This window comes from Pristiophorus japonicus, chromosome 12 (assembly GCF_044704955.1).
Source record: "Pristiophorus japonicus isolate sPriJap1 chromosome 12, sPriJap1.hap1, whole genome shotgun sequence".
Taxonomy (NCBI): Eukaryota; Metazoa; Chordata; class Chondrichthyes; family Pristiophoridae; genus Pristiophorus; species Pristiophorus japonicus.
Genome location: NC_091988.1, coordinates 57,700,612 through 57,727,688, shown reverse-complemented (window position 1 = coordinate 57,727,688; position 27,077 = coordinate 57,700,612). Strand labels below are relative to the sequence as shown.

Below are 27,077 nucleotides of genomic sequence, written 5' to 3'. Positions count from 1 at the left end.
GGCACAGTGATGTCAATGGAATGGTCAGGTGGGCAAAAAAGTGGCAAATGGAATTGAATCTGGAGAAGTGTGAGGTTATGCATTTGGGTAGGGCTAATAAGGCAAGGAAATACAAAATAAATGGTGGGATACTGAGAAATGCAGAGGAACACAGGGACCTTGGAGAGCATGTCCACAGATCCCTCAGGACAGGTAGATAAAAGTGGTTAAGAAAGCAGACGGGATACTTACCTTTATTAGCCGAGGCACAGAATATAAGAGCAGGGAGGTTACACTTATAAAACACAAGTTAGGCCACAGCTAGAGTACAGCATGCAGTTCTGGTCACCACATTACAGGAAAGAACACAAGAACATAATAATTAGGAGCACGAGTAGGCCATAGCGCCCTCAAGCACGCTCTGCCATGGCTGATCTTCTACTTCAGCTCCACTTTCCTGTACTATCCCCAAATCCCTTGATTTCCTTAATATCCAAAAATCCATCAATCTCTGTCTTGAATATACTGTGACCCCCTGGTTCTAGACTCTCCAGCCAGAGGAACCATCCTCCCAGCTTCTACACTCAAGCCCCGAGATCAATGAGATCACCTCTCATTCTTCTATACTCTAGGGAATATAGGCCTAGTCTACTCAATCTCTTCTCATAGGACAATCACACCTGCCCACCGCTGCCCCACTTCCCAGGAATCAGTCTGATGATCCTTTGTTGCACTCCCTCAATGGCAAGTAGATCCTTCCTTGGGTAAGAACAGAAGAAATAGGAGCAGGTGGTGGTGATTTGGCCCCTCAAGCCTGCTCCATCATTCAGTAAGATCATGGCTAATCTGATCATGGACTCAGCTCCACTTCCCTGCCTGCACACCATAACCCTTTACTCCCTTATCGCTCAAAAATCTTTAAATATATTCAATGATACAGCCTCCACAGCTCTTTGGGACAGAGAATTCCATAGATTTACAACCCCCAGAAAAAATTTCTCCTTGTCTCAGTTTTAAATGGGAGACCCCTTATTCTAAGACTATGTCCTGTAGTTTTAGTTTCCCCTTTGAGTGGTAAAATTCTCTCTGCATCCACCTTGTCAAGCCCCCTCATTATCTTATATGTTTCAATAACATCACCTCTCATTCTTTTGAATTCCAATGTGTATAGGCCCAATGTACTCAACCTATCCTCATAATTCAACCCCCTCATCTCCGGAATCAACCTAGTGAACGTTCTCTGAACAGCCTCCAATGCAAGTATATCCTTCCTTAAATATGGAGACCAAAACTGTACACAGTACTCCAGGTGTGGCCTCACCAATACCCTGTACAGTTGTAGCAGGACTTCTCTGCTTTTATACTCTATCCCCCTTGCAATAAAGGCCAGCATTCCATTTGCCTTCCTGATTACTTGCTGTACCTGCATTCTAACTTTTTGTGTTTCATGCACAAGGACCCCCAGGTCTCTCTGTACTGCAGCACTTTGCAATTTTTCTCCATTTAAATTATAATTTGCTTTTCTATTTTTTCTGCCAAAGTGGATAACCTCACATTTTCCTATATATTTTCCATTTGCCAAATTTTTGCCCACTGACTTACCCTGTCTATATCCCTTTGCAGATTTGTTTGTGTCCTCCTCACAATTTGCTTTCCCACCCATCTTTGTATCATCAGCAAACTTGGCTGCATTACACTCAGTTCCTTCATCCACGTCATTAATATAGATTGTAAATAGTTGAGGGCCCAGCACCGATCCCTGTTGCACCCCACTAGTCACTATTTGCCAACCGGAAAATGACTCATTTATCCTGACTCTCTGTTTGCAGTTAGTTAACCAATCCTCTATCCATGCTAATGTATTACCCCCAACCCCAAGAGCTTTTATCTTATGCAGTAACCTTTTATGTGGCACCTTAGCGAATGCCTTCTGGAAATCCAAATACACCACATCCACTGGTTCCCCCTTATCCACCCTGCTGGTTACATCCTCAAAGAACTCCAGCAAATTTGTCAAACATGATTTCCCTTTCATAAAACCATGCTGACTCTGCTTGATTGAATCATGCTTTTCCAAATGTCCCACGACTGCTTCCTTAATAATAGACGCCAGCATCTTCTCAACGACAGGTGTTAAGCTAACTGGCCTATAGTTCCCTGATTTTTGTCTGTCTCCTTTTTTAAGTAGGGGTGTTACATTTGCGGTTTTCCAATCTGCTTTGACCGTCGCAGAATCCAGGGAACTTTGGTAGATTACAACCAATGCATCCACTATCTATGCAGCCAGGTGATTTGTCTGCCTTTAGTCCCATTATTCTACCTAGTACTACTTCATTAGTGATAGTGATTGTATTAAGTTCCTCCCTTCCTATAGCCCCTTGATTATCCACTATTGGGATGTTCTTCGTGTCTTCTACTGTGAAGACTGATACAAAATATTTGTTCACAGTCTCTGCCATTTCCCTGTTCTCCATTATTAATTCTCCAGTGTCAACCTCCAGGGAACCAACATTTACTTTAGCCACTCTTTTCCTTTTTTATATACCTGCAGAAATTCTTGCTATCCGTTTTTATATTTCGTGCTAGTTTCCTTTCATAATCTCAAACAATCAATCATAGGCAGTCCCTCAGAATCGAGGAAGACTTGCTTCCATTCTTAAAATGAGTCCTTAGGTGGCTGAACAGTTCAATATGAGAACCACAGTCCCTGTCACAGGTTGGACAGATAGTCGATGAGGGAAAGGGTGGGTGGGACAGGTTTGCCGCACGCTCTTTCCGCTGCCTGCACTTGATTTCTGCATGCTCTCGGTGATGAGACTCTAGGTGCTCAGAGCCTTCCTGGATGCACTTCCTCCACTTAGGGCAGTATTTGGCCAGGGACTCATAATTTACCTTCCCCCTCAATCATTTTTTTTAGTCGTTCTCTGCTGGCTTTAAAAAATGACCCAATCCTCTGGGCCACATTGTATGCCTTTGTTTTCAGTTTGATACCCTCCCTTATTTCCTTAGTTAGCCACGGATGGTTATCCTTTCTCTTAGTCTTTACTTCTCATTGGGAGGCCAAGACTGTACACAATACTCCAGGTGCCGTCTCACTATGGCCCTATAATTGCAAGAAAAATGTGAGGAAAAATTGGACAGGCTGGGTCGCTTTCTTTGGGATAGAGGAGGCTGAGGGGAGACTTGATTGAGGTGTATAAAATTATAAGTGGCCTGGATAGAGTGGATAGGAAGGACCTATTTTCCCAAGCAGAGGTCAATAAACAGAAGGGAATAGATTTAAAGTAATTGGTAGAATGATTAGAGGCGGCTTGAGAACTTTTTTCACCCGGAGAGTGATGGGGGTCTGGAACTCACTGCCTGACAGGGTGGTAAGAGACAGAAACCCTCACCACATTTAAAAGGTACTCGGATATGCACTTTAAGTGCCATGATCTACGAGGCTACAGACCAAGAGCTGGAAAGTGGGATTAGGCCGGATAGCACTTTTTTGGCCGGACACGATGGGCCGACTGGCCTCCTTCTGTGCTGTAAATTTCTATGATTCTAAGCAATACAGAGCTCAGACAATGCAATCATATTGTGCTTTCTATGGCACCAGATTATTCTTAAGAAGGTTTAAATCTGTGATTCACTCAGAGCAAGTACCTGATCTCAGATAGGGGAGAGACGCCTTGTTTTTTTGTGCTCAAGGCAAGAGATATTTAATGCTGGAAAATGGAACACTTTCCATCTGTGGTACTCATCAAGCACTTCCAGTTGTGTAGATACAAAGCTCCCTCTACTCTGCACAATATGTACCAGACCCAACCCCAGAACAACACCCCCAACTGCACTAATGAGGCAGTTTCCATTCCCCACATTAGGTTTATTTGAGTGACATTGCCAGATATGGGGCCATTTAGTGCTGCAGGCCCATGCCCACGAGGAACTGGACTGAAACTCCCCCAAATTACTCTGTACGATAACCTTACAAAGATCCCATCAGTCTGGAACGGATTTGATCACAGATACTTCTAGTTTCCTCCAAAGTATTTTAGCATCTGGGACTCTGAAAACTTGTGGTACAGGTTGGACATCTCTGGTCTGGAAACATCTGTGATTCGGCATCAGTCCCAGTTTTCCACGTTTCCTGGCTCTCAGTGTTCAGTGAGGTCACCAGGCCAGGCAAGGAAAGGGAAGGGAAGGCGGCTGACATATGCGCTGAAGCTGGGCCTGAACGATGAATGCCAATTTTGTAATAAGCTTATCAGGTAAAATCACAGCATCATCCTTGCAGCCAGCTTACTTTCTACCCTTTCACCAAGTAATTCACCTGTGAACGTTTGTTATATACGAAATGTATTACATTAGGGTTACAACAGATTCAAATTGGCCAATATGAAAATGATCTTTATGACAACTTGCATTTATATAGCGCCTTTAATGTAATAAAATGTCCCAAAGTGCTTCACAGGAGTATTATAAGACAAAAAAATTGACACCGAGCCGCATAAGGAAAAATTAAGGCAGATGACCAAAAGCTTGGTCAGAGGTAGGTTTTAAGGAGCATCTTGAAGGAGGAGAGGGAGGTAGAGAGGCGGAGAGCTTTATGCAGGGAATTCCAGAGCTTGGGGCCTAGGCAACAGAAGGCAAGGCCACCAATGGTTGAGCGATCATCAGGGATGCTGAAGAGGGCAGAATTAGAGGAGCGCAGATATCGCGGCAGGGAGGGGGGGTTGGAGGAGATTTCAGAGATAGGGAAGGGTGAGGCCATGGAGAGATTTGAAAACAAGGATGAGAATTTTGAAATTGAGGCGTTGTTTAACCGGGAGCCAATGTAGGTCAGCGAGCACAGGGATGAAGGGTGATTCTTTTGAAGAGATCAACATTAATATTTTTCAGAAACAGATTGACCTGTGGAATTTGAGAGTCCCACGGTATATTACTCACCATCTCCTCATCTTCAGCCAGCACCAAGTCATAGGCACTAAGAGCTACACAGAAGATGATGGCAGTGACACCCTCAAAGCAATGGATCCACTTCTTTCTCTCAGATCTCTGTCCACCAACATCAAACATCCTGGAAAAAAAATTATAAACTGATATAATGCTGCTTTTATTTTCAACATATTTCTTGGCTAATCAACATTTTTTTTTTTACAAAGTCTGTATGATGGACACTCACCCCTGTAGAATGATATTTGTACCTTATTTAAATTATAGTCAAGATGAGGGAACTGGGATTTTAAAATTGAAACCATGACTGCTGTTTCTGATCAGATTTTTATCGTCTGGAGAATGTGAGGAGCAACATGTATAATACCGTCTGAAGTCACTGCATCTTAAATTGCAAAAGCTACTCCCTCCTGACTGTGAAACTTTGGATGCCCAGGTAGCTTCTGAACTTGTGCTAACCAAATTACAGACTCTCTCAGACAGCAGTGATTTAATTTCCAGGTTCCAGTCAGACAGGCGTCAAAAGAATGTGAGTTTACAGATGTAGACATCATCTCGAATGGCTTTGTGATCTAAAATAACTTTTGTTGCACTAACCTCAGGCCCAGTGGACACTTGGTCAGCAACAGCAATTGCTGGGTAATGCAATCGCCGAGCGTCAGTTCTCAACAAGGATTGCAAGCATCTCCCATCAGTATCTTTAATCTGGCTTCTTTGATAGTTCTGTACACAAGGGCCCCTCAAACTGGGATACATACTGCCGTCTTTCATCACGTCATTGCTTCATGTGTCTCCACTTTGTTTCACAACACAGCTGTGAGACAGAATCCCATGGAGCAAGAGTACCTTGGTTACATTTATTCAACAACTTGCATTCATATTGCATCTTTAATGCAGCAAAACATCCCACGACGCATAAGGTTCAATTAAAGGATAATGAAAAAAGCCCACTAAAAAATACCTGATGCTTTGTTATTTTAATTTAAGAAAGAGAGTTCGAGACAGTCAAGTAATGCACTGCTTTTTATTATTGTATAAATTTGCTACTTACAATTAATTTATTTTTTAGCTTTAGTCTGAACTATTAATTACAACAGTGACTACAATCCAAATAATACTTCATTGGCTGTAAAGCGCTTTGAGACATCCAGTGGTCATGAAAGGTGCTATATAAATGCAAGTCATCCTTTTTGTTCTTTTTTCCATCTATCTATAGAATATGGCTTGCCTCCCACATATCTTTCTGGTGCTTTACTCAAGACAAGGCCAATTGTTAATTCTGTGACACACCAACCCATTCACTTCATGCACAATGTATACGAGTTTGCTTCCAATTTGCCTTATTGCTGCGAGCATGAATAAAGTGAACTGGGAAAACCCTCAATTGTAACACAAAACAGAAGTGAAGGTTATATCCGAGCCAGTCATGTAATATGGCAAGTATCTCCAGAAGTGAGGCTGACTGGGAAACTTGTGAGCGATTAAGTCATGAGTGCATTACAGTCAGTCTTACCATAGAGATACTAATCAGAACATATGCTTGGCTTCAACTTTTTAAAAATTACTCAGTTCTGCAATATTTGTTTACTTTGCCAATTTTCTCCCCTTCTTCTCGAAGGAGGCAATTCTCTCTGGGGAATCATTTCAGCAACCTTCTGGTTGGTCACTCAAATGGCCATTCCTCGTTCACAATCCAAGATAGCATGTGCCAACTGGCTACGTGACTCTGGCTAGCATCACGGCCAAGCCTGACCCTGTCCTCGGACACATTTCCAACTGCATACTTTCCAGCCAGCATTACCTCAGTGATCCAAAGCTGGAAACCCAAACAAGATATTTTTCTTACCTAGGACAGGGCACTGAGGCAGAGTGTGACACCCTTGCTGTCACCTTGGTGGAGATGAACTAACTCAGTAGTTTACAGATTGAATTTGAGAATGACCTTATATGGTTCAGCATATCATAGAATCTTACATCACAGGAGGAGGCCAGCTCTTTGCCCGAGTCATCCGCATGCTCCCTCAATATATTTATCACTGCAAAAACATTACCTGCATGGGGTCATGCCAATTTCCTGTAAGAAGATTGTGAATATAAAGATGCTTTTCCATATATAAAGAAGGCTAGACACTACAGAGCAAACACAGGACAAAGGGATTGCATCACTTGGGCTGAGTCAAAGTTGACATTTTCATCTGCAACTGCCTGAGTTACTGGAAGAATTACTGAATTAAATTGATACATTCAAGTAAGTGACAATGACAAAGGTTCCATTGCTCCTTCACTTTGGTGCAAAGTACCTGAATCTCTGCTAATACAACAACAACTTGCATTTATATAGTGTCTTTAACATAGTAAAATGTCCCAAGACGCTTCACAGGAGTATTCTAGGGCAACAAATTTGACACCGAGTCACACAAGGAGAAATTAAGGCAGGTGACCAAAAGCTTGGTCAAAGAGGTAGGTTTTAAGGAACATCTGAAAAAGGAGGAAAGAGGGGTAGAGGGGTTGAGGCAGGGAATTTCAGGTAATGCAGGTCATTTCCTATTGGTCACCAAATGCAGTTCAGACTAGATCGGTTACTCTTGTACATGACCGCTTCAGAGAGTAGTGCAACACGTAGCACATGTGATCATGTTCATCTAATGCAAATTGATAAACATAGTTAAATAAACGCATGTCCACACTTAATGCTAATAAATTATTCACAGGAGCTTTGGATCTTGTAAAACAAATTGTACCAGTTTTCATTTGCACCAGCTGACCAGATTTTAACAATTATGGAACATGATGTTAGACCTTGTAGAACATTTCCACCCATCTGGTTATGTGCTGGGAAGTCCCAATGCAAAGCTCAGAGTCAGAATGGTGAATGTTGGAGGCAGCAACCAACGAGCTCCACTGGACAACTCAAAAAGGAGCCCCGAAACACAAGGTTCAGGCGGTCAGAAATTGTCATAGCACAGACGATGCGGACAACCACTCAAGACTAACCCACGTGGCTCATGTCATCGCATCCAGCAGGTTAACATCCAGTGTCGCAATCAGTTTTGTTACCCTACTTTCTGCACAATACTGCCTCAGCTACGCTCAATCCACTTTGCTGCAAAAATTGTGTACAGAGTAGACACCATTTTAAACAAACATACAAGCTGTTCAGTGTTTATTGCAAACAAGCAACATCTGGCAGTGAAAGTCATCAACAATCCCGTCTCTGGGATCTGCTGACATTCAGAAGCCTTTGAAGTTTCTGCCTCGCCATTTGTGATGTCACCAGAGCAGCTGAATTAAATTACAGCCACAGCGTACTGTCGGCCATCTATTGATCGGATAAAGGAGGCTGTCTTTGAAGACTGTACATTCAAAATGTACCTGAGCTGTCAGTTGTCTCGATGAGATTAGGTCAAAAGCAGCGACCACAGGAGTTGCCAGCACGTAAGGCAGGCCCTCCATATTTTTGCCAGGGTACAGTGATGTTAAGCATCGCTCAATTTATGTTAATCAAAAACTTTTGGCACTGCACCGTATACCAACAACGCTTCACAAAGTAACTTGGCTGTCTATGAAACATGGATACAACCTCACGACTAGCCACGACCACACAAAATATGACCTGATCATATATGTGAAGACCACCATTATGGATTTCAAAGTATTCCCTGCAACTGAAGAAACCACCATCGGCATCACTGCCATACATTAATATGTACAAAGTCCCCAATTCAAAACGGACAAAGCCAGCACTCCCAAGTCCGCCAATCCCAGCCCTATAAGTCTGTGATTGCCACCTTTGTGGGGCTATGAAGCAGACGACCTCACTGACTGGAAGTTTGTCGAAAATCTGCAATTGGTCTTTGATCCACAAACATCGAGCAACTTTTCACTCTGCTTGCTGGCAACAAGACTACAACAACAACAACTTGTATTTATACAGTGCCTTTAACTTAGTAAAACGTCTCAAGGCGCTTTACAGGAGTGTTAAGAGAAAACAAATAAATTTTACACTGAGCCACATAAGAAATTATGGCAGATGACTAAAAGCTCGTTCAAAGAGGTGGGTTTGAAGGAGCGTCTTAAAGGAGGAACGAGGTGTAGGGAGGCAGAGAGATTTAGGGAGGGAGTTCCAGAGCTTAGGGCCTGGGCAGCTGAAGACATGGTCACCAATGGTTGAGTGATTATAAATCAGGGATACACAAGAGGGCAGAATTAGAGGAGCGCAGATATCTCGGGGGTGGAGGGTTGTGGGGCTGAAGAAGATTGCAGAGATAGGGAGGGGGAGGGGCGAGGCCTTGGAGGGATTTGTAAACAAGGATGAGAATTTTGAAATCGAAGTCCGACCTTATCATTGATTCCAAAGATCAAAGCGGAAGCATGCTCCACACGGCCTGCAAAATAATCCACCACTTCCCCAATAGCCAACATTGGCATCGAAATCCCTGTGATTCTGACGGAAAAAAACCCACGGTGGAACCTGGCCAAAGTCAAAGGACTGTTATAGGGAAGACATCGATAATAATGTTACCACCAGTTCGTTGGCCTCCTTAATGCCACCACCAAGAAAGGTATTCCTCTTGGTATTTCCGGGAAGAATACACTCCCTGCTGCACAAGAGAGACCCAGGACCTGCTCCGACAGTCAGACACAGCCACAGGACCTCATATGTCCGGCCCAACTCCATAGCTTCCAAACTGGTGGAGAGCACAAACTGATTGCTCGCCAGAAACAACGGGACCGGACAAGGACCTCCAATCCCTCCACAAGACTCCACCACCATCTGCACAGCTGAAGTGAAGGAGGAATGCAATTAAGAACGGGAAGGCGGCCTGGGACAACCTGGTCCAGAAACTGGAAAGCACAGGTTGGGGAGCATCAGCGCTACTGATGGCAACGATGGCCCTTGTGTACTTTGTAGCCGAGTACTGTTCACCAACATCAACTTGGTGTCCAACAGAGCACAGCAATGTGGTGCATCACTGGAACCCTCAAGTCCACCCCATTAACCTGGCTGCCTATGCTGTCGAAAATCGCTCCCCCATCCATTTGCCACGATGCCGCAGCCCTTTGGGAAGTCCAGCGAATCGTGAAAAACTAATATCTGCCCATCCACCAGGATCTCAACAGCATCCCTCACTGCCGCTTGAAGTCACGCAAGTGCTTTTGGACCCAAGCGCTTAATCTTCGACGATGCAACTTCAACCCTGATGATGCTTGGCAAGCCGAATGGAGTTCACAAGAAGTCACAAACACCTTGTGAAAGACCCGACGCGCAATACCCCTGACTTCGATCTTCCACGAAGCTTATGGGCAACCCTAAACCGCATCTGCACAAACCGTGGCAGAATCGTCATGTGATGCACAAATGGAGAATTAAAACTCTCCAGTGTGCGACTGTGGTCACTCAGAATAGACCATGAAACATAGAACGACTCACTGCCTGATTCACAAATACAAAAGGTGGCATCATCGAAATACACGCCACTACTGATGCAATTATCTGGCTTAACCACCTAAATGTAAAATTATGGCTGTTGCTCAACATCAGCCATACAAAGTAGCAGTACAGAACATAGTGGAAATAGAATCCAGCATTTCTTCCTATTGAAGTATAAACTAGTACTATCAGACTTTAGCTCAACTATTGGCAAATTACATACTCCAAAATGTACACCTCATTTGTAAAGACATCCCCCAAAGCAGGACACATCTGGCTTCTTCAGACAAGCAGCAGCTGGGTGGAAGGAGTGATAAGGTGGTGGGAAAAGGGAGTAGAATTCTGCATGGTCACACTTTACAAATTTTTTTTTTACATGGTAACTAGCGGTTGGAAATGCTGTGTCTTTTAACTGTTCGTATTGACTGGCGAGGAGAAGTTATAGCGCCATCTCTGCAGGAAGATAGTACTGTAGGCATTACCCATTGATTTATAAATTCCCATGCTCACACTTGTAATGGAAACTGCCTCTGTAAACTTGTTTCTGTTGTAAATGTGGATGTAGGAATTAGATAGAAAAAGTTGACAAAAAACACATGGAGATTCAAGATTTTATCAAAAGTGAGACACGTGTATGCATTGCTGTCTTTCTGACCCCCCCCCCAAAAAATAAGCACACTAAGGCACAAGATATACTTGATCCTTTCCATCTTAAACGGTTACGAAATTAAGGTGCCTTTCTCTTCCCGCACGTAGCTTCCTCCATCTAAAATGGAGGATGTTCCTTTCAGCTGTTTACTTAATAAAAACATAACATAAGAAATAAGAGCAGGAGTAGGCTATTTGGCCCCTCAAGCCTGCTCCCCCTTTCAATAAGATAATGGCTGATCTGATCCTGGCCTCAACTCCACTTCGTTGCCCGCTCCCCATAACTCTTGACTCCCTTATCATTCAAGAATCTGTCTATCTCTGCCTTAAATATATTCAAAGATCCAGCCTCCACAGCTCCCTGGGGTAGAGAATTCCAAAGATTCACAACCTTTGAAGATCACACCTACGAATGTTGCTGCGGACCAAGAAAGGTTAATAGTTGAGCTAAACAGTTTTCACAGCATGTCAACTTATTTTGTGGGACTGAGGAGAGGGTGGAAGTTAAATGATTCTTTATGAATGACTTTTCTGTGAGGAGTTATTTACCTTGGCTAAAGACCGCAAGCTGGCTGCAATAATGTCATGTTTCCCAGAATGCCTGGCTGGGTAGTCATAGGAATGGTAATAGAAAGCGACGCATGCTGCAGCCAATGAAGGAAGGCCGCATGTTGTGAGTTTGGATCCCCCCAGAAGTCAGCAGCATTTGGCTAAATCGCACTAGAGATTGTGTGCAACAGGAATGTTTGAGAGAAAACTATTTAAACAGAGGAGTTCCGCTTTTCAAGAGCTGCACTCGCCATCAGTACCTCTTGTTCCTAAAGCAACTCCCGCTGCCAAGCATTTGCTTAAAACAGCAGCAACTTGCATTTCTGCGACATTTCTTACACGCCTCGGAGAGCTTTACAGAGCAACGGGAAAATATCAGAAGCTGAGCAGGATGGAAAAGGGGAAAGCTATGAGGTGCAGCTACATTCATGGACACAGATGGTGGTGGCTTTTGGAAGCAGCAAGGTAGCAAAACAGGAGCTTTGGTGTCAATAACTTCTTTTGAAAGAGCAAATATCACAAATGGGGTCAACTTTGTCACAAATTACACTAATATTTGCATAGAAAGCATCTGAAAAAGTGACAGGTTATGAGAGTGATTTTGAAAAATCCCGATGAATCACATTCCTCATCCACATCAAAACTTCTATTTTCCCAAAGCTCCCAGTATTTCCACGTCACTGTTGCATGTCCCTGTGCTACTTTATTAAAATAGAATTTATACCAAATAAGTTAAAAAAAAATTAAATTTTATGAACCGAGACCCTCCCACCTACAGCAACAAATGAGATGTTTTGCACATGCAGAAGGTGCATCTCCCTTTTATTCAGCATATTTTTCTCCCATTTCCTCATCTTTTTCTACTCTCATAGAAGTGCACAGCACCATAAGCCAAGCCAGCAGTGTGGAAGCTTTCCCTCAATTTCCTTTTCTACATTGTTCAATATATTTTACACCTGCCAACACAGTAGCAAGCCAGAGGTAGGGAACATGGTCAGAATTGATAGGAATGGGGAGGGAAGAGGGGAGGAAGGAGAGAGGGAGGGACAGAAACAGAGAGAAGGAAGCAGACCCAGAGAGAAAACAGAAAGAGAGCTTTTAAAATGCATTACAAATGAGAAATTCGGGAATTTGTAGGAAAAACCCAAACTAAGCATTTTTTGAATTTGAAGAAAGCTCTTCAAATCGAAGCATAGAAAATAGGTGCAAGAGTCGGCCTTTTGACTGCACCACCATTGGCTGATCATGCACCTTCAGTACCCCATTCCTGCTTTTTCTCCATACCCCTTGATCCCTTTGGCCGTAAGGGCCACTCTAACTCCCTTTTGAATATATCTAGCGAACTGGCCTCAACAAATTTCTGTGGTAGAGAATTCCACAGGTTTACAATTCTCTGAGTGAAGAAGTTACTCCTCATCTCGGTCCTAAATGACTTACCCCTTATCCTTAGACTGTGACCCCTGGTTCTGGACTTCCCAAACATCGGGAACATTCTTCCTGCATCTAACCTGTCCAATCCCGTCAGAATTTTATATGTTTCTATGAGATCCCCTCTCATTCTTCTAAATTCCAGTGAAAATAAGCCTAGTCGATCCAGTCTTTCTTCATATGTCAGTCGTGCCATCCCAGGAATCAGTCTGTGAACCTTCGCTGCACTCCCCTTTTCCTAATCTGTCACCATTCAGATAATATTCCGTCTCCCTATTTTTGCCACCAAAGTGGATAACCTCACATTTATCCACATTATACTGCATCTGCCATGCATTTGCCCACTCACCTATCTGTCTAAGTCACCTTGCAGCCTCTTAGCATCGTTCTCACAGCTCACACTGCCACCCAGCTTAGTATCATCTGCAAACTTGGAGATGTTACATTCAATTCCTTCATCCAAATCATAAATGTATATTGTAAATAGCTGGGAGCCCAGCACTGAATCTTTCAGTACCCCACTTGTCACTGCATGCCATTCTGAAAATGATCCGTTTATTCCTACTCTTTGCTTCCTGTCTGCCAACCAGTTTCCTATCCATGTCAATACTTTACCCCTAATATCATGTGCATTCTAGCTCTTTTGACTATACTGACTCATATTGGGCTATGGATCCACGGGCAACAGCAGGCCTTCGGTACCACCGTCAAGCCAGCCCTGGATCCCAATGAACATTGACAGGCTATTCAACTGACCCTGCCCAACTCCAATACCCACACACGCACACTGATCAGCAGTGGTCATTAGACAACAGCTTGTATTTATATAGCGTTTTTAAACAGTGAAATGTCCCAAGGCGCTTCACAGGAGTATTAAGATTTTTTTAATTGACAGAGCTGCAGAAGTAGAAATTAGCACAGGTGACCAAAAGAGGTAGGCTTTAAGGAGTATCTTGAAGGAAGAAAGAGAGGCGGATAGGTTTAGGCAGGAAGTTCCAGAGCTTGGGGCCTAGGCAACAGAATGCATGGCCATCAATGGTTGAGCAATTATAATCAAGAGGACAGAATTAGAGGAGCGCAGATATCTCGGGGAGGTGGGTGGGGCTGGCGGAGATTACAGAGTTAGGGAGGGGTGAGACCATGGAGGATTCGAAAATGAGGAGAATTTTGAAATCGAGGCAGCGCTTAACCGGAAGCCAATGTAGATCAGCGAGCACAGGGGTGATGGGTGAGCAGGAGTTGGGGCACGGGCAGCTGAGTTTTGGGTCACCTCTAGTTTATATAGGGTAGAATGTGAGAGGCCAGCCAGGAGAGCGTTGGCAAAGTCAAGCCTCCAGTACCACCGTCAAGCCAACCCTGGAGCCCAGTGAACGTTGGCAGACTATTCAACTGACCCTGCTCAGCTCCAATACTGACACACACACACTGACCAGCAGTGGTTGCTAGACAGCAAATCATGGGTGGAGTCTGATTCTGTTCCACCTACCCCAAAACTAAAATACTGAGCCATCCTGACAAATTAACTCAGCACTGAGCATGGATAAAAGCTGGTACCTTCCTATTGTATCTCAGTAACGTACCAAGCAGTCTATTTATTTGAGGCACCAGTGAAGCCAAACAATCAGAGGAAACTTCTTTCCCCAAAAAGTGTTGAGAATGTGGAACTCGCTACCACAGGCAGTAGTTGAAACGAATAGTATAGATGCTTTTAAGGGGAGGCTAGACAAGCATGAGGGAGAAGGGAATAGAGGGTTATGCTGATATTTAGATGAGGAAAGATGGGAGGCGGCTCGAGTGAAGCATAAACGCCGGCATGGACTGGTTGGGCTGAATGGCCTGTTTCTGTGACGTATATCCGGTGTAATCCCTATGTAATCTAATCTTTGTCACAATTTGGGGCTAATTCAGGAGTCCTTACCCCTCCTCAACACTATCTGCATTGTTCCATCCAAAATTCATACTTCAGGTCGGCTTTGAGCATTTGGCACAGACTAACATCGGTCGAGGACAAAATTGAATTAAGGATATGGGAGCGAGAGAGAAATCCTGGGGCAGTTTGCCCTTCTGCACATAATGGAACAAACTACAGTTCAGAACAAAAATAAGTATTTAAGAGTCAAGAACTTTAAATGCCAAGCAGGGCATGTGGATTTAGACATTAGTACAGATTAATTTCCACAGAAATGGAGAGAGAATACTTCTTTTTTCGTGCAAACTAAAGTTTTATATCTGTTGGAATAGCATACAGGGAACTTTATGCTCCATCTAACCTGTGTTATATCAGATCAATACAAACAACAGTGAGATAATTAAATGGACCCACTCCCAGTACTGGACACGCCACCTTCGCAAGCAATAAATGCAGATAAAACTTGAAACACAATTTTGATGATAATCACCTTTTTCAGTACTCCGTTCTTCTTGTCCAACTGTTCTGCCCCTTGGTTGCACCAGAAAACACATTTTGCTTTTCCTGTTGCCCCCCTCCCCATGTATAAGCATACACACACACAGCCCCTAGACCTCATACAGCCAGGAACCAATGAAGCAGACCTCCAGATAAAACAGCATTGATCTGGCAGAATATTTTACTGACTGCAGTAAGATCAATTTGAGGGAAGCAATTCTGTGCCTTGTGGTACTGGCTGCTGTCTTTTCTTCTGCCCTTCTCCCCCACGGAGTTCCCGAATCTCCAATTCCGAGAACCTCGTGGTGGGGTGAACAATGGAGGCCAACCATCTGACAAGTACAATAACAATTAAGTTACTGAAATTGATGTTGCATACCAACATGCTGTGGCAGTGGGCCACCACTATGTTATAGGATTCTATGTGTGGAGAACTAACCTTCGATGCTAGGCAGATTTAAAAAGGGGCTGCTGGGTCCACCTAAGTTGTTCTTTAATCCCAAATGGTACAAGGAGTCGTCCACCTACCTGTACACTTATAAGCGTATGACAGCTGCTGCTCTTCATCGTACTTTGTGCTTTTAAAACTGCAGATAGACAAAACCTGGGAATAATTTGTGGAAAAACTCCCCCCGCCCCCCTTGCACTGATATCACAAATCTGGGTAACAAGCTTTTTAATTGCTCCAAAACTACCTTTAATCAGCAACTGAAGCATAAAACAAAATGAGTGATTGAGACCTTGACAAGATTATTAGTTACGAAAGAATAATTTAACAGTAACATTCCCTTTCAACATCCATAAACATGAAAATTAAACATCTATGAATTACTATTTTTTTCCCAAAATAAACTTTACATTCATTCTATTATCAGCCTTTGAACTTAAAAAAAATAATGTAAAGATAGCAAAAGGTATCTCTGACACGAGAGTTCAAACTGGCCATGAAGTTGGTCCTATTATTTCTCATTTGATCATTTATTTTTCCATTCTTTGACCCAGTGAGGACCCAGGCACCATTTACTGGACGTTCTGTCTTTGACTGAAATCTAATCGGACGTGTGCTGCAGAAGCATGAGATTTCAGTCACGCCAGGAGAGCCCAGTTTTAATGATGTGACCTTTCTACACAGTTGAAAAGTCTCCTGCAGCCAACACACAGAGAACCCTTGTGGACCAGTAATAGCACAAACACTTCCTCTGGAGCAAGTTTAAGAGCATGTGGCACCACACTGTAGCAAAATTAATTTTTACAGGCACTGGCTGTGGTTCAAGTTTCCTTCACTCAGAAATATTCCCGTTTATTTTTAACCCTTTGAACACCAGTCTCTACAATGCACAGAAAATTTTTGGAAATGAATATATAAGCTCCAATCTAAATCGAAAGATTCAGATGATCTCTAAGGATAGTGAACTGCAGGCTGTAATCTGGTTCACGTGGTTTAGATCAGTCGTTCTCAAACTTTTTTGGTTGAAAGACCCCTTTTCAAATGGATTAGTAACCATGGACCCCGCCCCCCCCCCCCCACAAATTATAATACTCATAATATGAAAGTGCTGCATGTAAAGTGTTTAAATAATGTTTTTAAGAAAACTTTTATTTACACAGATAGCGAGATGGATGTGCCAGCTTCGCACTATAATGTATGCACCTGAGAGTATGGTCAGAGGTTTGTAGAGCTGTTGCGTGGTGGGAGTGGCTTAGCCAGTCATGTGATATTCACAAGACTCAATAAAACCCCAGTCAGTTGGGTCTCGATCATCCACGATGAGGCAGGTGGTTGAGAGCCTAGTGGATGAACTGGTAATGTTGTAGTGTGATTGTTAAACCTTTGTTAATAAACCAACTAGTTCTCAATAGCAATGCGTTGCTATGAATTCTTAAGCAAAGAACCCATGAAGTAAATTCATTACACACACCAATTCTGGGCACTCTGTAGCAGCAGCAGATAGCCACTATTAGAGCTGGACAATTTCTAAAACTGTCAGCAGGCTGGCCAAGGTGAGCGAGGGCACGAGCACCCATGCATATGCTGGGATGCTGCTGGAAGCGTTACTCACCGCCACATTGCTCCACTGACATGTTCTGTAACAGCAGCACTGTGGGATTCTACATTCAAGCACGTATGTGTGGGCCCCGCACCTGTAATCTGATTCAGATGGTTTAGATCAGTCGTTTTATGTATAATTTATCATTCCATATTCTGCAAGATTTCACTTAAGACGAGAAGAATTTCTTTAGAGTTGCGAAAATGTGGAACTCACTGCCACATGGAGTGGTAGAAGCAGATAGCATTGGCGCCAGGGAGAGGAATCGGCTCGACTGACAGGGAGCGCTCGTTGCAGAGTGAGAGCTGTGGGCCGCTGAGAGAAGGCGGGCCCAGACGCTGAGTATAATTTGCAAGAACTAAATCCGTGTCAGTTATATAAAGAGGAGCAGGCTTCCAATGAGCTCCGGTCGCGGACCCCCTGGAAAGTCTCTGCGGTCGGGTGCTGCAGGGACCCCAGTTTGAGAAAGACTGGTTCAGATTCAGAATGACGAATACCTGGGATTGTAAACAACAGATGCAGAGCACCACTTCAACGGAACCTTCTACCACAGTCTGATATTGGAATTAAACATAAATTGTATTATATTAATATGTTGAAGTTTCTATTCAAAGATCATTTGGGCCAAGGAGAATCTCAAAATTCCCTCAGAAGTTTTGCATCTAGTTTCTCATCATTCTCTATTCTGCAAGATTTCAATTGGTGGTGAGAATGTGGAACTCACTGCCACGTGGAGTGGTTGAAGCAGGTAGCATTGACGCATTTAAGGGGAGGCTTGATGCATAGATGAGGGAGAAGAGAATAGATGGATATGGTGGGGCGGTGGGAAGAGGCAGTTATAGTGGGATAAAAACAGAAAATGCGAGAAATATTCAGCAAGTCAGGCAGCTTCTGTGGAGAGAAACAGAGTTAACGTTTTGGGTCTGTGACCCTTCATCAGAACTGAAAAAGTTCGAGATGCAACAGATTCTTCAGGAAGTGCAAGGGCAGGGACAGGGGGAGGGGGGGAAAGAACAAAAGAGAAGGTCTGTGATAGGATGGAAGGCAGAAGAGATTTAAGAGACAAAAAGGGATGTTGGGTAAAAATGAGATGGTAATGGGGCAAGTTAGGAAACAAAAGAGTTGTCGAGATGGGGTATGAATGGCGGCATCATCACCAGCTGCCGTGGGAAAGAGAAAAAAAAGGGGGGCTTTAAAAAAAAACGGAGGAAAGGGAAAAAAATATGGACAGAGGTTATAGTCTGAAATAGTTGAACTCTATATTGAGTCCAGAAGGCTGTAAAGTGCCTAAACTAAAGACGAGGTGCTATTCCTCGAGTTCGCACGCATTGGAGTTCAGAAGTGTGATGTCCTTGCACCTTACTGCAAAATCACACGAGGCATGTACTGCAGACACAGTCACTACGTGACCTTCCTTTATTCCCCAGGACCAAGGTGTATCGACCCTGGGTGGGACCTCCCCTTTTATACCTGGAAACCCAGGTGAGGAGTTTCTCCCACAAGTTCGCCCCCTGTGGTCAGGGTGTGCATTTCTAGGGTATAAGTACAATGCACAGGAGTTGCATGAAGGTTACCGTTGCATGATGGTTACATACATGACATCACCTCTCCCCTTGCATCTTTTTGTGTCAAAGGTTAAGTCTTTCAGGTGGTCGACGCTCTCTCGTGGAGCGCCGCAGTTGAAGCTCTGGTGGCTGAGCCTTGGCATGCGTCTCTGTCACCTGAGGTGATTCCGGCCTGTCGGGGCTGGCCACAGGGACTATGCATGCTGTGGACTGTCCTTGTTGCTCGTCCACTGGCAGTGGTGTGGGTGACATTTCATGCTCTTCTTCAGGTTGCTCAGGTCTATGCTGAACCTTTTCTTTACTTGGTCCAAGTGTTTGCGGCATACCTGCCCATTGTTTAGTCTGACCACTATGACCCTATTCCCTTCTTTGCCAATTACTGTGCCCTCAAGCCACTTGTGTCCCAAAGCATGGTTAAGAACAAATACCGGGTCATCCATTTCTATACACCTCCCCCTTGAGTTTCGATCATGGAACTCGGTTTAGGACTGCCGCTTGCCCTCAACAATGTCTGCCAGGGCTGGGTGAATGAGGGACAGCTGCGTTTTGAGCATGCGTTTCATGAGGAGTTCCGCTGGCGGGACTCCCGTGAGCGAGTGCGGGCGGGACCTGTAGGCCAGCAGGAGACGCGATAGACGGTACTGAAGGGAGGGTCCTTGGATGCGTAGCATGCCCTGTTTTGTGACTTGGATCGCACGTTCCGCCTGGCCATTGGAAGCCAGCTTGAATGGCGCTGTCCGGACGTGTTTGATACCATTGCCCGACATAAACTCCTGGAATTTATGGCTGGTGAAACATTGTCGCTGACCAGGATGTCCGGCAAGCCGTGGGTCACGAAAACCGTTCGCAGACTCTCCACGGTGATGGATGTCGTGCACAAGTTTAATATGATGCACTTGATCCATTTTGAGTATGCATCGACAACGATCAGAAACATTTTCCCCATGAACGGGCCCGCATAGTATGTGAATACATGACCATGGCATGGTGGGCCAGAGCCATGGGCTGAGTGGGGCCTCCCTGGGATCATTGCCCAGCTGGGCACACGTCGTGCACCTGCAAACCCAGTGTTCTAGGTCTGAGTCAATCCCCGGCCACAAGACATGTGACTGGGCTATTGCCTTCATTAACACGATGCCAGGATGCTCGCTGTAGAGTTCCCTGATGAACGTTTCCCTCCCTTCCTGGGGCATGACGACCCAGCTGCCCCATAGCAGGCAGTCGGCTTGGATGGAGAGTTCATCCATCCGTCTCTGAAAAGGTCTGACCTCCTCGGGGCACGCCCCTTGTGCAGGTGCCCAATCTGCAGTCAGAACACATTTCCTTATCATGGATAGGAGGGGGTCTCTGTTGGTCCAGAGTTTGATCTGGCAGGCTATGATGGGGGAGCCTGCTGTGTCAAAAGCCTCAAGAGCCATGATCATCTCAGCGTTTTGCTCTGACGCCCCCTCAGTGGTGGCCAGTGGGAACCTGCTGAGCACATCAGCACAATTTTTGGTGCCTGGCCGGTGCCGTATGATGTAGTCATACGCAGCCAGTGTGAAAGCCCATCGCTGTATGCGAGCTGATGCATTGGCATTGACAGCCTTGCTGTCGGACAACAGGGATGTTAACGGCTTGTGGTCCGTTTCTAGCTCGAGCCATCTAACGAAAAGGTACCGGTGCATCATTTTCACACCATAAACACAAGCGAGTGCTTCCTTTTCAACCATGCCGTATCCACGCTCTGCCTGGGAGAGTGACCTGGAGGCATAAGCCACCGGTTGGAGTCGGCCGTCATCATTACCCTGCTGCAACACACATCCAACCCCATAGGATGATGCATCGCACGTTAAAACCAGTTTTTTTTATAGGGGTCATACAAAGTCAACAGTTTGTTAGAACACAGCAGGTTCCTCACCTTATTGAAAGCCCGTTCTTGACAGTCCCCCCAAAACCATTCACAACCTTTATGCAGGAGCATGTGTAACGGCTCCAACAATGTGCTTAAGTTCAGCAGAAAGTTCTCGAAATAGTTCAAAAGTCCCAGGAATGATCGCAACTCCGACGTGTTGCCGGGCCTGGGCGCCCAGCGGATTGCCTCAGTTTTTGATTCAGGGGGCCGGATCCCGTCTGCAGCAACCCTCCTGCCCAAAAACTCGACCTCTGGGGCCAAAAACACACACTTGGCCTTTTTCAGCCGCAAGCCTACCCGGTCCAGTCGGCGTAGCACCTCCTCCAGGTTGTGGAGGTGTTCCTCGGTGTCTCGACCCGTTATAAGGATGTTGTCTTGGAATACGATTGTTCCAGGAATGGATCTGAGCAAGCTTTCCATGTTTCTCTGAAAGATAGCTGCCGCCGAATGAATGTCAAACGGATACCTGTTGTAGATAAATAATCCCTTGTGCGTCGTGATGGTGATCAGAAGCTTGGATTTTTCCGCCAGTTCCTGAGTCATGTAGGCCGAAGTGAGGTCCAGCTTCGTGAACAGCTTGCCACCTGCCAGCGTGGTAAAAAGGTCCTCCGCTCTCGGGAGCGGGTATTGGTCTTGCAGCAACACTCGGTTGATGGTGGCTTTGTTGTCGCCACAAATCCTGATCGAGCCATGTGCTTTAAGGACAGGAACGATGGGACTTGCCCAGTCGCTGAATTTAATGGCCGAAATTATGCCCTCTCTGAGCAGCCTGTCCAATTCACTTTCAATTTTCTCACGCATCACATACGGCACTGCTCTGGCTTTGTGATGCACTGGTCTGGCATCCGGAGTGATGCGTATCACTACTTTGGTGCCCTTGAACGTTTAGACACCGGGTTGAAACAGTGACCCGAATTTTTGTAGGACCTGTGAGCATGAACTTCACTCCACAGATGAAATGGTGTGCACATCCCCCCCCATTTCCAATTCATCCCAGCTAGTCAGCTCCTCCCCAAGAGCGCGGGGCCATTTCCCGGGACAATCTAGAGTGGCAGCCGGTTCTGTGATCCATTATGCCGTGTTACCACCAAGTTTGCACTGCCGAGCACTGGGATGATCTCTTTGGTGTAAGTCCGTAGCTGCGTGTCAATGCGTTCCAGTTTGGGCCTGCTAGCTGTGTGTGGCCATAGTCTCTCAAATTGTTGGGCGCTCATAAGTGACTAGGTAGCTCCCATATCCAGCTCCATGCGCACCGGGATGCCATTCAATAAAACATTCATTATCATGGGTGGCATTTTAGTGTATGAGCTGTGGACGTCAGCCACATGAATCCGCTGAACTTCAGCATCCATGGCATTTCCCTAGGCATCATCCTGCATTGCAGACCCCTCGTCTGGTTCCTCTGTCTTGCAGATTAGCCTCGCGACAGCCTTTTTGCACATCCTGGCCAAGTGTCCACTGACGTTACAAATCCTACAGGTATATTGCTGAAACCTGCAGCTTTTCGCAGTATGTCTACCCCCGCACCTCCAGCATGAGCTGAGATTGTTGTTAACAAAAGGACTGTTACCAGGCATTCCTCTCTGATTGCCCATTTGGTTGTTTCTAAGCACTCTGATGGTGGGTGTTAATGGTCCCATCGCGGGACACATTGTTCCTCGTGATGGCGTGAATTACCGATCTCCTTTCCATTATCCCTGTTGCGGACCCACGCTAGAGTCTGTTGCTGCGATTTCGAAATGCCCTTGCCTGCTTGCGGGGTCCCGAGCCGCGTTCAACGTTAACTCCCTGGTCCATCGTCATGTTGGGACCAGGGCTGCGCGCGTAAAGTAGCTTGGTCTCCTCTTCCCCTGCCATGAAGGTCTGAGCTATCAACGCCGCCCCTTCTAAAGTCAAGTCCTTGGTCTCTATGAGCTTCCTAAAAATCCCGGCATGATTAATGCCCTCAATGAAGAAATCCCTTAACATCTCCCCTCTGCAGGCATCTGTGAATTTAGAGACTGGCCAAGCGCCGCAGGTCCGCAACGAAGTCCGAGATGTTTTGCCCCTCCCGATGCCGGTGTGTGTAGAACCAGTGCCGGGCCATGTGTACGCTACTCGCCAGCTTGAGATGCTCACTGATCAGCTGGCTGAGCTCTTCAAAGGACTTGTCTGCTGGCTTTTGGGGTGAGAGCAGGTCTTTCATCAGCGCATACGTCTGTGATCCGCAGCTGGTCAGTAGATGCACCCTCTGCTCATCAGCCGCTGCCGCTCCCAGCCAGTCCTTCGTGACAAAACTCTGCTGGAGTCTCTCCACGAAGGCGTCCCAGTCCTCACCCACACAGTAACGTTCCTCTGTGCTACCAGTAGCCATCCTCGTGGTTCGGTGATTCCCGTTTCTCGTTGCCAAATGTGGAGTCCCTGCACCTTACTGCAAAATCACACGAGGCATGTACTGCAGAGTCACTACGTGACCTTCCTTTATTCCCCAGGACAAGTAGTATCGATCCTGGGTGGGACCTCCCCTTTTATACCTGGAAACCCAGGTGAGGAGTGTCTCCCACAAGTTCGCCCCCTGTGGTCAGGGTGTGCATTTCTAGGGTATAAGTACAGTATACAGGAGTTGCATGAAGGTTACAGTTACATGAAGGTTGCATACATGACAAGAAGAATGAGGGGTGATCTTATCGAAACATATAAGATAATGAGGGGGTTCGACAAGGGGGATGCAGAGAGGATATTTCCACTCATTGGGGAAACTAAAACTAGGGGGCATAGTCTCAGAATAAGGGGCTGCCCTTTAAAAACGGAGATGAGGAAGAATTTCTTCTGAGGGTTGTAAATCTGTGGAATTCTCTGCAGAGGCTGGGTCACTAAATATATTTAAGGCGGAGAGAGGCAGATTTTTTAGCGATAAGGTTATGGGGAGCAGGCAGGGAAGTGGAGCTAAATCCATGATCAGATCAGCCATGATCTTATCAAATGGTGGAGCAGGCTCAAGGGGTCAAATGGCCTATTCCTGCTCCTATTTCTTATGTTCTTACATTCTTGCATTGAGCTTCATTGGAACAGTTTGGAGGCCGAGGATGGAGAGGTCAGATTGGGAGTGGAGCGGCAAATTAAAGTGACAGGCGATTGGAAGCTCGGGGATCACGCTTACAGACTGAAGAGGTGTTCCGCAAAGCGGTCACCCAATCTGTGTTTGGTCTCGCCAATGTAGAGACCACCACATCGTGAGCAGCGAATACAGGGTTCTGTGCTGGGGCCCAGCTGTTTACATTGTACATTAATGATTTAGACAAGGGGATTAAATGTAGTATCTTCAAATTTGCGGATGACACTAAGTTGGGTGGCAGTGTGGGCTGCGAGGAGGATGCTATGAGACTGCAGAGTGACTTGGATAGGTTAGGTGAGTGGGCAAATGCATGGCAGATGAAGTATAATGAGGATAAATGTGAGGTTATCCACTTTGGTGGTAAAAAGAGACAAACTATTATTTGAATGGTGACAGATTAGGAAAAGGGGAGGCGCAACTAGACCTGGGTGTCATGGTACATCAGTCATTGAAGGTTGACATGCAGATACAGCAGGCGGTTAAGAAAGCAAATGGCATGTTGGCCTTCATAGCGAGGGGATTAGAGTACAGCAACAGGGAGGTGTTACTACAGGGCCTTGGTGAGGCCACATCTGAAGTATTGTGTACAGTTTTGGTCTCCTAACTTGAGGAAGGACATTCTTGCTATTGAGGGAGTGCAGCGAAGGTTCACCAGATTGATTCCCGGGATGGCGGGACTGACATATCAAGAAAGACTGGATCAACTGGGCTTGTATTCACTGGAGTTCAGAAGAATGAGAGGGGATCTCATAGAAACGTTTAAAAATCTGACGGGTTAGATGCAGGAAGAATCTTCCTAATGTTGGGGAAGTCCAGAACCAGTGGTCACAGTCTAAGGATAAAGGGTAAGCCATTTAGGACCGAGACGAGGAGAAACTTCTTCACCCAGAGAGTGTTGAACCTGTGGAATTCTCTACCACAAAGTTGTTGAGGCCAATTCACTAAATATATTCAAAAAGGAGTTGGATGTAGTTCTTACTACTCGGGGGATTAAGGGGTATGGCAAGAAAGCAGGAATGGGGTACTGAAGTTGCATGTTCAGCAAATAACTCATTGAATGGCGGTGCAGGCTCGAAGGGCCAAATGGCCTACTCCTGCACCTATTTTCTATGTTTCTATAAGTTGGCTCGTATGGAGTAAAAACACTGGCATAGACCAGTTGGGCTGAATGGCCCATTTCTGTCCTGTGGATTCTATGCAATTCGATGCAAGTTATGATCTAATTTTCAAAGGCAGACCTTCCATGTATCAAAAGCAGTGAACCTGATGCTCCAGCATTAAATATGTTCTTCAGGACCTCTGACCCAGTCGCAACTCGCTAACATTTTATGTGAAAGTTCTCACGCAGAACCCTGCCACTAAAGTCAAGGATTGACAAAAGCTGAGCTCTTGGAACCGAGATAGGCACACACAATTCAGGCTCAACACAAGACTTGCTCTGTCCTGCTGCATGTTCGAATGGATTCAAACTTACGCTACATCCCCCACATGCCTCCCTCCGCGCAAGCCAGCCCTCTCCCCCACCAGCCAAGAATGTATCTTAACTGGGGGATGGGCTAAGTATTTCCATTCGCTAACCCCTCCTCCAAGAGTTTGCCAAACTGACCCCTGCCGAGACAATTTGCCAGCCTTTGCTCCCCACACTTTCCCTCTTACCAGCTCCCTCCTTGTTCCAATGATCCCACCAACCCTGCTTGACCTAAATATTGTATTTGGTCTTTATTCCACTTGTGTGATGCCATGGGTGATCAATTAGGTGAATCTTACAGCACAGGAAGAGGCCATTTGGCCCACTGTATGTGCTAGTTCTCTGCAAGAGGTACCAATTAGTCCCACTCCCCTGCTCTTTCCCCATAGTCCTGCAAATTTTTCCTTTCTTTAAATTTTTTTTTACCCAATTCCCTTTGGAAAGTTTCAATTAAATCCATCTCCACCACCTTTTCAGGCATTGATTTCCAGATCATAATTTGCTGAGTGAAAAAAAGGTTTCCTAATCTCACCTTCCATCCCCCCTGGCTTTTTTGCCAATTACCGCAAATGTGTCCCCTCTGGTTACCAATCCTCCTGACAGGGCAAACAGTTTCTCTCTAACTACTTTATCAGAACTCATTGTAGTTATTTAAATTTCTTTTGTCTCTGCCTTTTTCTGTAAAATACGCAGCCTGGCTGGTTCAAATTGATGCCTTCGGAGAGAAAATCACACCCGTTAACTTGCATGAATTATAAGAAAAAGAGAACTACCCCACAAGAACGTATGAATAGTTTATCACAACTTCTTTGTCTTCTTTTCTAGATGTGAAAGGAGATATTTAACCTCAACACATATTGCAAAATCTATGCTGTATCATTATTAAACAGTAAAAGAGTAAGTAAAACAAAGACATTTGGTAGTTAAATCCTAAATCACAATCAAATGTAGTGTTATTCTGCGCTATTAAGAAATCACTGAAGATCACACAAAGGCACAGGATAAAACCATTAAGCTCAAGTAAAGTGGAGGGTTCTCAGCTCAATCCCTGGGCACGCTACTAATATACTAAATCATAGCGAGTGAAGGCTCACCTACAGGAGAGGTTGGAGATCATGAACCAAAGAAATATCTAGTTTAAAAATAAAAGCAAAACAATTTTTTTTTTTTAAAAAAAGGTGAATGGCAAAAGGATCAGAGGTGTCATGAGGAAAAACTCTTTTACGCCACAAATGGTTAGGATTTGGAATGCACTGCCTGATAGGGTGGTGGATACAGATTCAATAGTAGCTTTCAAAAGGGAATTGGATAAATATTTGGAGAAAAACAACTGCAGGCATATTGGGAAAGAACGAGGATGGGGATGGGGGGAGGGGGGGGGGTGGGTGATGGGACTAACTGGATTGCTCTTTGAAAGAGCAGACGCAGACTCAAATGGACCGAATGACGACCTTCTGTGCGCGACCATTCTATGATTCTAACATAAAAAAGGTAGTATTGCTCCACACCATCAGGCCAGCTGACAGGTTTCCACTGGTCAGTACTGAATTGAGTGCTAGATTTCCTTACTGTGACCATAGCTTACAGCAAAGGTTGTGCACCATATAGGTACGGTAGCATAGTGGTTA

General features: G+C 45.1%; 1 protein-coding gene across 1 annotated transcript in view; it reads right to left on the bottom strand.

The window, feature by feature from the left end:
- LOC139277278 (guanine nucleotide-binding protein G(i) subunit alpha-2) overlaps nucleotides 1-27,077 on the bottom strand; it is a 342,086-nt gene that overhangs the window by 30,266 nt on the left and 284,743 nt on the right. The window contains exon 6 of the mRNA XM_070895531.1: nucleotides 4,912-5,041. Coding sequence (XP_070751632.1) covers nucleotides 4,912-5,041 — 130 coding nt within the window. The remainder of the gene's footprint in view (nucleotides 1-4,911; nucleotides 5,042-27,077) is intronic.